General features: G+C 37.9%; 1 protein-coding gene across 1 annotated transcript; it reads right to left on the bottom strand.

Moving 5' to 3' along the window:
* Positions 1 to 2,448: 2,448 nt before the first annotated feature.
* acadl (acyl-CoA dehydrogenase long chain) lies at positions 2,449 to 7,207 on the bottom strand. Its single transcript, XM_086283640.1, has 11 exons — positions 6,992 to 7,207; positions 5,207 to 5,386; positions 4,989 to 5,126; positions 4,468 to 4,632; positions 4,309 to 4,375; positions 4,063 to 4,227; positions 3,614 to 3,715; positions 3,190 to 3,303; positions 2,911 to 3,038; positions 2,739 to 2,825; positions 2,449 to 2,655 (listed from the first exon to the last, which is right to left on the bottom strand). Exons 1-11 carry the CDS (start codon positions 7,078 to 7,080, stop codon positions 2,562 to 2,564), a joined length of 1,329 nt encoding a protein of 442 aa, XP_086139766.1. The 5' UTR covers positions 7,081 to 7,207; the 3' UTR covers positions 2,449 to 2,561.
* Between the last annotated feature and the right edge of the window lie 7,486 nt (positions 7,208 to 14,693).

Raw genomic sequence — 14,693 nt, 5'->3', positions numbered from 1 at the left:
CTGTGGCCCCTCCCCGTTGCAAATGAAGCTACCGTAAATGCAGAAGTCTGCGCGCAAGGAGGATTATGTGGCTTCAGTATGCGATGATGTAGAATCTGTGCAACATCTTTGTAGTGTAAAAACACAAAAATAAAGAAAACACAACGCAGCTCCTGTAAATACTGACACACGCACATATAGGTATAAAGGTTTGATGTCAGGTCATTGCTAAAGGGCTTTGAGTGATTTGATGCAAAGGGGTCAGCTCTCTGTCTGCAGTGGATGTGAGCGCGGAGCTGAAGCACCGGGGTGTGGCTGTTGCTGAGGGAAGATGGAGAAGAAAAAGGAGAGGCGGGGGTTAGACGAGTGGGGCTATGGGGGGAAATGGGAAGGAGGCAGAGGAGATGGACCAGTGAACACGAGAGCTGTGCAGTAGTATTGCTATACTAATACAGATACCAATAGGCTCAACTTACAAAGGCAGCTTATGTTGATCTCATAAAGCCCACGATTTATCTGACGAATAATCAGCGTTTAACGTAATCGAAACATCTATTTTAGACCTGGAACCTAAATGTGCCTGGCTATAAAGAACTTTGGGTCAACCTCTACTGTTTAAATGCGTTACAGGCTTTAAACGAAACAGTAAAAAAAACAGACTGACTGACAGTTAACACAAAAAGGTGGGGACATCTTTCATAATGAATGTTTGAGGTCTATTTTTTAGTTTTCAAAAACAATAACTTATTTAGAACAATTAAGCAGGATACATATTGAACTTGGAGGACAGAAACAAAGTATCCAGCGATACCAATTATTGGTACAGCATTACCCATATATTTGGATCAATTTGAGCCACCTCTAGTCAACAGCAGATACTCTCACAGTGCCCTCGAGGTGAGGCGTGATGGTCACAGACAATGACATGACTCCATATTTACAAATATACACAAGCTCTGAAACACTGATGCTCCAAAATTCTGAATAAATGTGCAGAAAACGTGGTCACCAGCAAGCCTAAGGTGCAAAAAAACCGAGCTTCAAACTTTGAAGGGATGCTTTGAATCATCAGGTCTAATTCAACAGCCTGCTTTTTTCCACTGCACTGTCATGGGCTCCTCCAGGTTTGAGCAGTCCTTTACTGCCACCTACTGATGGAAGTAAGTCAATGCACTGAAGATGCTGACGCTGCCATATTATTAAGCATAGTATATGCAGCATAAATCAGTGTGGCACTTAAAGCAGACATCTTTATTTTGATGTTTAACTAAAACAACCCATAACTGATGAATTAAGAATGCAAGTATGCACAAATCTGAGTTAATTATAATTAACACTTGCCAGTAATTCATAATTCATGTTTATGTAATGATGCAGACAGTTCCACCCCATTGATCTTAAACCTGCTACAGTCTGTGCTGTATGTAGAGAGACTTGCAGAGTGACATAACTTTCAATAAGCTGTCACTAGATGTTCCCTGAAGGTAACACATCAGGGAACCGTATCCGAAAGATGTTTCTGAAACTTCAGAGGATCTTCGAGAGGTAAAACACCTCCCTGCTTACCTGACCTGCCAGTCTTGAATTCTTAAACTTGGAACATGTGAAAATTTTGTCTTGATTGTAGCTTTTAAGACCTGAAATATATTTTCAGGCCTGAAAATTTCAAAAAGATATATCCTATTTTTAAGAAGTTACGAGGGCTCAAAAATGTTAAAAAAGCTAGGACTTTTTCCAAAAATCTGGGGGATTTTCCATGTACAGAATCTAAAATTGGCATTTAGAGGAGTCTCCCTTCTCAGTCACACTCCATGTCATTTATTTAATTACATTCATGACACTCACAAACAAGAGCTGAGAACCACTGGCACAAAGTTAGTGCTTCATGCACTTTGAATGGCAAATAAATCAATTTACAACAAGTGTCTAGTGTTAAACATTGTTCATGCCGCTTGTAAATTAACTAAGAGTGGCAGATTATGAAAGCAGGCATTTAAGTGCATATTAAAAAACACTGATTTTGAAAAAGAAAACCTCCTATAAGGGAAATTATGTCAGATATCTTTAATCTGATGCAGACTGGCCACATTATCAATGCTAAAACAAGGCATTGCTGACAAACTTAAAGAAAATTCTCTGTATTTCCTGTCATATGTGTACTGTAGCAATGCTGAATGCTAAAATTATTATTATTATGTCCAAAGATTCAACTCATGAGGTCAGTGTATGTCCATCCTTAATATTACATATACAGTCGTGTGAGTGCAGAAGCTCCGCCCACCTGCTGCTCAAAACTTCTCTTTAAAAGGGGCATAAAGGGGAATACAGTGGTTGAACATTTACAGTGTTCTTTTATTCCCTTTATCGATCTGAAAATTTCAAGTATAATTAAACCAGTGGACGTACTGGTGTTCACATTCACACTTCCACTGCACGGCTATCACAGCCGAAATAATTCACGTAACGATATGAGTGTAATACCTACAGAAAAAAAAACTAAACTGGAGAGCTTTATTGACAGTTTTGTGGGTTTTGTTTTTAAAAAAAAAAAAAAAAAGGTTACAAAAAACGACAACCCAGTTTCACTTCTGGCTGACGATGGTACGGGCGATGAGCTCCTTCATGATCTCGTTGGTTCCTCCGTAGATAGGCTGAACTCGTGAGTCCACAAATGCCCTGAAAACGCAAACATGTTGATGAGCTGGAAAAAAAACCAAAACAATCAAAGCTCTCTGTTGCAATGTTTACGTGATACTAACTTGGCAATGGGGTATTCCCACATGTACCCCCAGCCTCCGTGGAGCTGCAGGCACTGAGTGGCCACTCTGTTCTGGAGGTCAGACGCCCTTCAGATAAGATGAAGTACATCAGCGCGTGACAACAACACAGCTTAGCCTTTAGATCATGAGGTGGTAAACTCCAAAAACTCACCAATACTTGGCCATGGAGGCCGTGGCAGGATCCAGGCTTTTCTCAGCATGGAGCTGAAGGCAGCTATCCAGGAAGGCTCGAACCACACAGATCTCGGTCTTTAGCTCTGCTAGCTTGTGCTGCACAGTCTGTGGAGCGCAAAGACAAAAAACAGATAGTATGATGACTGGGAGGATGATTTGATAAACTGGTCCTCTTTTAATAGGAACTCATCAGGACAGACTATATCCTTACATGAAATATCCTAAAAATATTCACCAAAAGAATTACTATAAAGACCTGAAGGTGAGCGACTGTTTTGCTGAAAGCCTTCCGCTGCATTACATAATTTCTGGTTTCCTCAAACATGAACTCACAGCTCGCTATGGCCATGTCAGCAATCAGCAGACGCTCCTAGAGAAGGGAAAAGGTTGTTTGACGTCAAATGAACCCATGTGAGACGTTATATGCAGATGATGTGTACAAGCACGTGATAAAACATATTTAGGAGTGCCAAAGTACAAAGACGATGAGGCTAAAAATCCAAAGATACATGTCTGTAGGTTCAAGTTATGAATATAAAGATGTTTTAGGCATTTCATTTTGTAAAAATATGGGTGCAGCCAGACTGGATCTCCACCCAGGTTCAAGGTACGGAGAGTTACTCCTTCAGTGGAGGCATTAAATGTTTCTGATATGAACATGCCATAAATGTTGTGTTCACCTGAGGGAGTTCATTCATCAGGTAATAGAAACCTTTGTTGAGTTCTCCTAAGAGGGCATCAGCTGGGAGGCGCACATCCTCGAAGAATAACTCAGCTGTGTCCTTTGAAAGAAGCAGAAACACAAGTGAGAGGATGTAATGAAGTATAAATCCTTAGTAGCACAAATGACAAAGTTCTGTTGTCACTTTTTAGCCTCATGCATTTGTATAAACTGTAATTTACAGTAAAGGTTTGAAATTTAAAGTGCTAAGAGAGTTATATGTGCAATCAAAATTGCCTTTGTTTCTTCAGCTGAACAATCAGAGCAGTCTGATCGTCCCACAGACACAAAAGCTGTTTCAGACAGATACTTCTTTTTGATTTTGAAACACTGAACCAGTTAAACCTACACTTGTAGACCACAAAAAATGATGTAGGGGCACTTCATATATTTCCATGACCCTGGTACCTGGGCTTTCAGGCCAATCTTCTCCAGCTTCCGCCCTTTGTGAAAGCCCTTCATGCCCTCCTCCACCAGGAACAGACTGATCCCGTGTGCTGCCGTCTTCGCCTCTCGGTTGGTCACGGTCACTACCACCACCAGATCTGCCATCCAACCATTTGTAATAAATACCTGAAGAGGTCAGATGGAGTAATATCTATACTGGACTTTAAATGTAATTGAGTGGATACTTTTGAAGTCTTGACTCAGTACCTTGTTGCCGTTGAGGATCCAGTCACTGCCATCCTTCTTGGCATACGTCCTCACACCCTGAAGGTCACTGGAAAAAAATTAGAGGAGCTGAGTCGCTGAAGCTACCTGACATTATGTGTGCTGATTTCTTGATGTTACAATCTGTGATTGAGTCCTGACCTGCCTGCTCCTGGCTCAGTCATGGCGATGGCAGCGATACATTTCCCAGCGGTCATCTTTGGGATGAAGTGTTTGATCTGTTCCTTGCTGCCGTAGTTGACGATGTAGGGCATGACGATGTCAGAGTGCAGCGCAAAACCTGGGCCTGTGCAGTTGCAATACATTCTGTAGTGGTGCAGACAGCAGAGATGAGATGAAGGATGAAGAGATAGCTGACTATAAGATCTGGCAAATGCACTGGTCATCATCACTAAAGCTACTTTCTTGTGATTGTTTTTTTTAAAATGGTATTGAGCAACAGTTCTCCAAGCTTTCTGAAGTGGTAAAATCATACCTGGATAAAAAAAAAAACAACTGCAGCAATGGATCGATCACATGTCCTCACTTGGAAAAAGCTTAATTCTCTTTCTTGTGTTTTTAAAATCACATCTCAGCTGGAACTCATTGCTAAAATATTTCAGTCTCTCTGAATGTCGGTGAATAGCTTCAGATATAGAACGGTGGTTTGAAGGACAACTCACTGCTCCTCCCATGTGACAGCTGCAGAAAACAGGTCTCCTCCTATGCCACCATGCTCTTCTGCTGTCATTACTCCCAGCAGACCTTGCTCACCAGCCTTTTCCCACACCTCCCTGCTCACCTGACCTGCCTTCTCCCACCTGCAACAAAAAACAGTTGAAGTAAAGCTATTAAAGGCTTATTTTAATAATTCTTGGTAGGTCATCAAACTTCCACCTACTCTTTGTGGTAAGGCACTACTTCCTCTTGGAAGAAGCGCCGCACATTTTGTCTGAAGAGGTCATGGTCCTCATTGAAGATCCGACGGGTCCCGATGTCCATCAGGGATTTGGCGCTAGAGGTCTCAGGTCGGCCTGAGGATGCGGGCTGCCTGAACTCCTCAGACTTATTGTGCTGAAATCTGTGGGGACAGAAATTCAACCATCCGTCACTATACAGCCAGCAAGTGCCTGACCTGGGAGCTCCATGACAAATTAACTCACTCAGCGGTCAGTTTTTGAGGTGACTCGTGGGTAAAAAATGTGAAATCCTGCAAAATAATTAATTGATGCAAATCAATTGCTAAGTGTTAACATTATTCAAATATTTAAAAATATAGAGTGCACAAAAATGAGCGCTTAGCTTACTACAATATGGTTGTCTTATAGAGGTGGGAATCACCATACATCCCACGATATGATATTATCACAATATTTAACTCACGATACGATATTATTGCAATTTTTTAAAATATTTTGCGATATTCAGATTCTGTACATAAAGGTAAACGTTATCAATATTCATTTTATCTAATATCAAAGTCTCGCACTCAGTCTTTCTCTCATTTCAGTCAGTTTTATTGTTGACAAACTGAACGGTTTGTATTACAGTCTAGTCCAACTAAACTGAATGCAACCATCTGGTACAAGTATAGCTATTTATAAAAACTATGCAGCCCATTCAGCAACTGAAGAATTTGAAAGTAAATTAAAACAAAATATAATTTTACATTAAATAAAAAAGTTTTAAACTTAATTAAAATAAAACATGTCTTAAATTAAAATAAGTAAACTGTCATGTTTATTGCTGCCAAAAAAAAAGTTAAACACATTTGGACAGTGTCAGGATTCTTGCTCAGAAAAAGGATCAACATGCTCTGAAGTCAGAGTTCCAGTCCACAAAAACCTTTTTTTGTAACAAAATATCGATTTCTGCTGTCCCTGTATTGATACATTATTAGCAAACAAAATATCACGATACTACACAGTATCGATTCCCCCACCCACCCCTATTGTCTTATAGTGACTTGAATTGGAAGAGGTAAGAAAACAAACTCCGTTGACTACAATCTACAACCCACTGACATTTACTGGTGAGATTTTACACTTTAACTACCTCTGCTTTGCTTTTCTTCCCTCGTTGCCACTGTAAATAAGAATGATTTCTTAATGACGCCTTAAATAAAGGTTACACCAACTTTACATGGAATTACATGGATGTACAGCCTTGTCAGATCAGCTTCAGTTGACATCTCTTCAGCACACAGACAGTTTATTTAATATGGGAAGCTTTCAAACTACCTTTAGGCACACTTCAATGTGTGGAGACTTCAATACGATTTAAACAACAACAACTCTCAACCATAACATGTTTTATTTAGATAAAAATGGCCAAACTCGTGTATCTTCATTTTTAGACTGCTGTAATTTTAAAACGTTCACTAAATTTTGAGATTCTGGTTTCGATTTTCACATTAAAGGTCTCCATGTAAACAATAGGTCACAATAAAGTGTGTCAAAGGTAACCGCACACACACATCATACAGTCCGACCTTTTTCTGTACTATAAAAATGCTCCGCGACTTCTACAGTGAAATATAAAAAATATTACTAATATCATGCAAAGTAAAACTATTTCCTAAAAAAGCGTAAATGTTCCGCTCACAGCTTTGAATGCATTTCTTTGCGCTGATATCGACAGATGCGGCTCCAGCTCACCAGAAACAGCTTTAACTGCGCATTTTTACCTCGCAGAAACTGCAGCGAGCGGCCGTCCTCTTCCAGACACATTTCTCAGTCCGAAAACACAAGTTCCGATTATTCTGTTCGCCAACATATTCGAATCAAAGTACAACTTCACAGGAAAAAGACGAAAAGAGAAAAGATCGTTTGAGCGACACTAGATGCGTCACCGCGTCGTCTTCTTCTTCTACATTTTTATTGGCGGTTGGCAAACAACTGAAAGGTGCATTACCGCCACCAACTGGTATGGAGTGTGGGCTGGAACGTCGCTCAAAACAAACAACCCCCCAAATCCTTTCAAACAATTTCCCCTCTTTTAAAAACTGAAACAAGGTCTGATAACTTTTACTTCCAGATTCCTTTTGCAATAAATCAATAAGATCCAGCATCACTCGGTTCGTTTCACGGGTGCCTTTAAATGTGAACGCCTGAGAAGTATGGTTGTTATGTGAGGTGGGTCTTGCTTATGATTGAGTCCAAATAAAGCGGGAATTTGCTTTAAACTACGTTAATATCACAAATACAAACGATTTGTTTAGTCCATAAAATAGGGCTTACCAACTGTCCTCTTCTTTTTGCACTTGCTGACTTGTAAAAGCCTGTATGACATTTTTTATTTCACCATTCATTAACCGCACCGAGAAGACATCATTTAAATATGTTCACGTTTTCTTTAAGCAAACGGTATTATTAAAATTATTCATGACTGGGCCAAGTGTCCTCTTTTTTGGAAATCAAAATATGGTCACCCTACCATAAAAACACCAGCAGAATGAGACCGCTAACTTTTGTCTTCTAGTGATGGGTCGGTCGCGAACGAAATGGCTCTTAGAGCCGACTCTTTGACATGAACGACGCGAGCCGGCTCCTTATCGCCAGTAGTGATGTGTGGATCGATCCTGAAATATCAATTCCTCCGATACCAGTCATTTATGTTCTAGAATTGATCCTCACATTAAAATATCGATACTTTTAGTAATTTAGGGTTAATTTGTAGTTTATCATTAACAGCAACACAGTGGAAAGACCCAGAAAGAGAAATAAGAGTAATATTAAAACTAAGTAGCTGCCGCCATTGTTGGAAACTGGAATTGGCTCGGCTATGAATTCTGAGATATGGTTTTTCAATTTTGTTGTCCAGGTGGAAATTCGGGAGAATGGTGGCTCCGGGATTCTCCCGGAAAAATCAGCAGGGTTGGCATGTATGGTTGTGGCAACATCACTAACCTTGTCAAACACCTCAGAGTAAATCATATCACAGAATATGAGGCGCGTATGTTGAGATGAACTGAAGAGGAGGAGAGGGACAGGTGCTGCTAGGGCGAGACAGACGTTTGTCATGGAGTCCTTTAGTGCTGCAGGCAGGCAAGGTGTTCAAATAGACTTCAGGTTTTTTATTTCTATATGATGAACTCTGCATTATTAAGTGATAAGAACAAGTAATCTGATGTCCTGTAATCATTATGACGCTATAATTTGAGATACAATAAATAAAATACGTTTTTGTACAAAGTATCGTATTGGATCAGTATCGTCGATACCACCCTGAATATTACTTGGTATCGGATCGGAAAGGAAATCAGTGGCATCGCACATCACTAATCGCCAGCTGTGTTTTTTTGTTTTTGTTTTTCTCTCACCCTCTCTCTCGCACTTTTTTCCGCTTCATTCAGCATGTGAGCCTTGTGCTTTATGCTGGGAAGAGGGGGGGGAGGGACGGTAGTTACACTCAGTAGCACAGGAACAGAGCAGGAGGGAGAGAAAGAGAGCCAGGGACAACAAGGTCACATTAGAAAGGTATAGTAATCATCCACAACTATTTTCAGTTGCAGATGATAAAGGATTCAGAAAGTTTATTCATGCAGGTCCATATGACAGAGAATGTGCATCTTCTTTTTGTTTTCATATTTTAATTTATATTTAATTGTGTTGTGGTTTGCAGTGTTTTGTGTTGTTTCACTTTAAATTTGTAAAAGGAAAAAGCTGAAAATTTAAATAGTTAAAAGTTGAAATGTGAATAGTTGATTTTTGTATTATATGATTTATTTATTACATTTTATGTGGAGTGAATAAATAAAAGTATATTTACGGTGGCCTCTACAGACAAAGCACATACAAACTTCAAATCACGTACGAACCCTGAAGCACGTACAAACTCCAAAACACGTAAACACGTACAAACTCCGAAGCACATAAAAACTCAAAACACGTACAAAAGACAACAGAAGTGCTCCAGGATGGGCAGTGTTGAGCTTTTGTTACGTAGTGGCTACACAAGCCAGCAAGTACCAACGACCGGATTTGGTGTGTGGTAGTACCAGGTAAATGAACTTTTTTTTTTTTTAATTATTTGACTATATATGAATGCTTGTGTATAAATACACAAACAATACACATATGCTTTCATGCTTTCAATTGTGTAATTTAAGTGATCTAGGTAGCTCTGTTTTGGAAGTTCAGTACTTGCTAGAAATGTGTTTTGGAGTATGTATGTGCCTTTTGGAGTTTATACGTGTTTTCTCTCTAGGGGCCACCGCATATATTTATATATAAACATATATAAATAAAACCACTTTTTTTTTTACATTAGTAATTCCTTTTGTGCATAATTTTATATTGTTGTTAATAATAAATTAATTAAAGCAACAAAACAACCTGAAGAGCCGGTTCTTTTTAGTGAGCCGAACTGAAAGAGCCGGTTCTCTAAAAAGAGCCGGAAATCCCATCACTATTGTCTTCTGTTGATTTGTTGCTCAGCATTTCCATCTATTGCTGGGGGTTATCCTATTGCGAACACACTCATTGCAGTAATTTAGAGTTTAAGGCAATTTTCTGACATTTATGGGCCAAAAAAAGCACGCCAACAGCAGATGGGTTTTAATTAAATAATTGCACGATTTTTTGTGTTATTTCAGAGTAACAAGGCGATTCACACTTTGTGCCCAACAAAAATGTTCCAGGCAAGCGCATCAGCTGCTTTAAGAAACCAAAGACAAACCAAATGATGGAAATCTGGTGGTTTATTTGTCTTTATTTGTTTATTGCATTCTTCCTGTCACATGGTGAAATATAATAAAGAGATAAAATAGCATCTCTAACACCAGCTTCTCATTTAAACACTGTGAAAGATATGGAGTGATCTGTAAAGCACACAGGCAAAAATAGATCAGTTTAAGTTTAATATATCAAAATTTGGTTGACCTAGTTCAAACAGTCCCACAGTAACTGATAATAAAATGCATATAGTTTTCCAATGATAGAGCTTTAACATAATTTGGCTAGCTATATAGCTAGCTACATTTAATTGTTCAATCAGTCTTTTTTCACTGGACCCTAATCATCTGTTTTGAAACATTATTCCATAATTTTAACAAATATTATTTGAGCAGAATAATATTTTTTTTTTAAAATTTCTTAATTTTATGTTTATAGCTGCTTAAAGCTATTTTTCTCTCCTTTTTCATCTTTCAGACACACAAAACATAAACCAGATTACTTTAACATTTCTTGTGTGGTTACTTATTTTCTCATTTATTCTCTAACCAGTTCAGCTGGTTGATCTTTGTGACAAACATACCAAACAATGCTGTCAGGTAAACAAACTATGCAGAGCCAGCACTCGTCATTTTTATTTATCTTGGTCTTGGTCGTATTGTTGGACTAGTTAATGGGTATGCCCTCATTGTCATCTGTTGGGATTTTATTTTGAAAGGACATGTCGTGTCATTTTGCAGCGCATCTGTGAGAGTTTAATAAAGTCACGTTGGTGGTCCTGTGAAAGCTGATGCCCCACATGTGTTTATTCCTCCGTTTACATCAATAACTAACTCTTATTATCAGGGACTAAAAGTAGTCCTGTTTTTGCCAGAATATAATTGGCGAGCCAGCCAGGGGAGCAGACAGCAATCCAGAAGCTGAGGACCTGGGGGGACTGGGAAGTTGCATATATGAGTGATAAGACACCAAAGAAAAATAAAAGTAAGGAAGAGCTGTTTCTGCTAATTTTTGTTGCATCTGGGTGAAATCAGGCTGGATCTCTACACACGTCAAAGGTACAGAGAGCTGGTCCTTCTGCAGAGGAGGCATTAAGTGTTACTGATATGAACATGCCATAGATATTGTGTTCACCTAAGGGAGTTCATTCATCAGGTAATAGAAATCTTTGTTGAGTTCTCCAAAGAGGGCATCAGCTGGGAGGCGCACATCCTCGAAGAATAACTCAGCTGTGTCCTTTGAAAGAACCAGAAACACAAGTGAGAGGATGTAATGAAACGAGCACGAAACGAACACTATTAAGCAGTAAACTAGTCAAAACGTAGTAAACTAGTAAACCTAGTAAACTAGTCATTACCACGACCTTATTCTATCCCTGATAAATAAAAAAAGATGCCAAGAAAACCATTCAGAGATGCAGATGAGGACCTGGGCTTTCAGGCCAATCTTCTCCAGCTTCCGCCCTTTGTGAAAGCCCTTTGGAGGAGGCCATGAAATAGAGGAGCTCAGTTGCTGAAGCTACCTGACATTATGTGTGCTGATTTCTTGATGTTATATTTGTGCTTTAGTCCTGACCTGCCTGCTCCTGGCTCAGTCATGGCGATGGCAGCGATACATTTCCCAGCGGTCATCTTTGGGATGAAGTGTTTGATCTGTTCCTTGCTGCCGTAGTTGACGATGTAGGGAATGACGATGTCAGAGTGCATCGCAAAACCTGGGCAGAGATGGACAGGAGGACGCTGCTAATAAAGTTACACAATTACACAGTGAATTCACGTTATTCGCGTGTATTATTATATTTACAAAATACCACAGTTTTTGTCTTGGACGTATCATTTTATTTTTGTTGTATTTATCCGCGACACCTTAAATATATAGATAGATATAGATATAATCATACAAAGTAAAACTATTTCCCAAAACTGCGTAAATGTTCCGCTCACAGCTCTGAATGCATTTCTTCACACTGATATGGACAGATGCGTCTCCAGCTGACTAGAAACAACTTTAACAGCGCATTTTTACCTCGCAGTAACCGCAGAGACATGCAAACATATTTCTTAGTCCGAAAACAGAAGATCAGATTATTCTGTTTGCCAACATCTTCGAATCAATTAGTCAGTGAATTATTAACAAATACAAATCAACAGTTTCGTCCATTAAAACAGTAGCAGAGTGAGACCTCCAACTCATCATTTATGGGTAGTTTTCTTCTTCTATTGAAGTGTAAGCAAGTGTGTTTGCACAGCATTTCCACCTATTGGTTGGAGTTACAAAACACTACCTGCAGAATTTATCATCTTAAAGGCAATTTTAAGCATAAAGTTTAGTAAAAAATTATAGGCCAAAAAAGTGTTGATGTATGTCTTTTGTCTGAGAAAACATAAAGCATAAAAAAGGCTCCTGCCAGTCATAACACAGTATGGAAGCTTTTTTTTTATTTTTTATTTTTTTAATGTTTTTTAATTAAACCCAAATGCAAAAAACCAAAAACACTATCAGCAGCTTCATGTATGCACCTTTACTACTACATCACACCACACGGGGGCAGGACTTACACAGGTTAAAACTTGTCTTACTGCACTGAAACACAAGCACCAGAGGCACTGTACATCCTGAGGGATTGTTAACATTAGGAAACATCTAATGCACAGTCCAGAATGGAGATGTTTCATTCAATAATCACACACTTTTTTATGTTATTTCAGTTTAACTAGATGATTCACACTTTTTTGCCCAACAGAAAATGGTCCAGACAAGTGGGCTGGTTTAAGAAACCAAAAACAAACAAGTGAAATCTGGTGGTTTATTGAGCTTTATTGATCTTCTGCAGTACCAGTATGTTCTCAGTATGCTCTTTGACATTAAAAAGGAAAATTGTTGCTGGATGACTGAGAACCTTCACAGACAAAATTGTTACTGTTTCAAAACGACTCAGGTATACCTTCCTCTTAAAAAGTGGAGAAAATCTCATTCAGCTCTCATGAAGTTTCATTTTACAGTCACTGGAAAGATCTTTCAGTGAATGTACAACAACTACATATTAGGACAAGTTTACAATGTAAATTGTTCCATTTTTCCTGTCACATGGTGCAATATAGAGAGATAGAAAAGAACATTTACTCTTTGACTCAAATTAGGCTGATGTCATAGGCACATACAAACAAATATTAATGATCATTCTGTTATAGCATGAATATTGAAAAATAAATCAACAATAATTTTTACTCTAATAAAGAAAAAAATATTTTTAGTGGGGCAAAAGTCAACAATGGCTGAATGGCTTCTTATTTAAATACTGCAAATTATATGTAGCGATCTTTAAAATGCATCGGCAAAAACAGAGCACTTTAACTTTAATATATCAAAATTTGGTTGATCTCTTTTGGGGGAGCATTTGGTGTTTCTGTTCTTTTGTGAATAATTTATTCAGTTTTACACACACACACACACACACACACACACACACACACACAATGTTATGGTTCATTTTTTTCCCCCCACTTTGTTTTTTTCTCTCCCTTTGTATGATTTTTAATGTTTTATGTCCACTTTTAGTGTTGGATCTACATGGACTCTCTATGATTTTTCGTGCTGGCTGGATCCTTTGAACGTAAAAACAAATGAAGGAACCACTTTGGATCAAATCCAGCTGAAGTCTCAGTTTTAACTGTTACAGTCCATAACCGTTACTTTCTGTGTAACATTCATTTGAATATTAAATAAATTGTATGAATATCTTTCAATATGTAGATATCTAGGAATATCTTATTTTTAGAGAGAACCAATATGACAGAAATATATTTTTGTAAAATTTCAATTTAAAATCTCATATATTGTATGTGTGTTTGGTAAGTAATCTACAGTTAGATTAACCAAATTAACCTTAAATGAGTGCCAATAAAATTAGAATTTTTGTTTTTTTTTAAATAGCTGATAGACACTATTTTATTATTCTTCATTCTGTCTTATTGACTTTATTGTTTTAATGGACTAAAATTATGTTTTATTATATATTGCTAACAATTTTGCTTGTACTGTTAGCTAATAATGTAAATTCTAGTTTTTGTTTCCAATTCAGTAGCTAGCTGCTATAGTATAACTACTATTGAAATCCAATTTATTTAGCTAAATTTTTTTTTAACTGTGTCCAAACTGTTATGTGTTTCCACTATAATGTTAGCTAACAATAGAACTGCTAGCTACATGGAAGTATCCCATAGCTTTTTCATAATTTTAGCTAGCTACCATATTACAGCGATCACCCCAGTATATCTAGGATAGATTTTTAGCTGTTTAATCATTCTTTGCTCACTGTACCCTAATTGTTAAAAAATTGAACAGTTGAACAATTAGACTGTTGTATTGTTATTCCATAATTTTAGCTAATATACATTTTTGCAGAATTATTTACAAACTGATTATTTTAGCTACACATCGGTGTCCATTATTGTTTCATTATGTATATTTAACAATTTTATTGTTTATAGTTACTTGGCTATACTTAAAGCTAATTCTTCAGTTCTTAATTCACTTTCTGACCCTTTTCCTTTTTAAATGTATTTAATAATCTATGCTTTCTTTTTTGGCTCTATCTTATTCATAGCCTTTTGTTAAGCATCAACTTTTTTACATAAATTTCTTCAATCTGAGACCTGCAGTCTACAAAAGCATGTGGGCAATGAAAGATCAAGAATCAACCCAGATGGGATG

This window comes from Aulonocara sp. 'chitande type north' Nkhata Bay, linkage group LG23 (assembly GCF_057382095.1).
Source record: "Aulonocara sp. 'chitande type north' Nkhata Bay isolate Kocher_YH1m ecotype deep benthic linkage group LG23, A_spYH_male_GT1.1, whole genome shotgun sequence".
In the NCBI taxonomy this organism is placed as follows: Eukaryota; Metazoa; Chordata; class Actinopteri; order Cichliformes; family Cichlidae; genus Aulonocara; species Aulonocara sp. 'chitande type north' Nkhata Bay.
The sequence above is the reverse complement of the archived record's forward strand: the minus strand, read 5'-3'. Positions and strand labels throughout refer to the sequence as shown.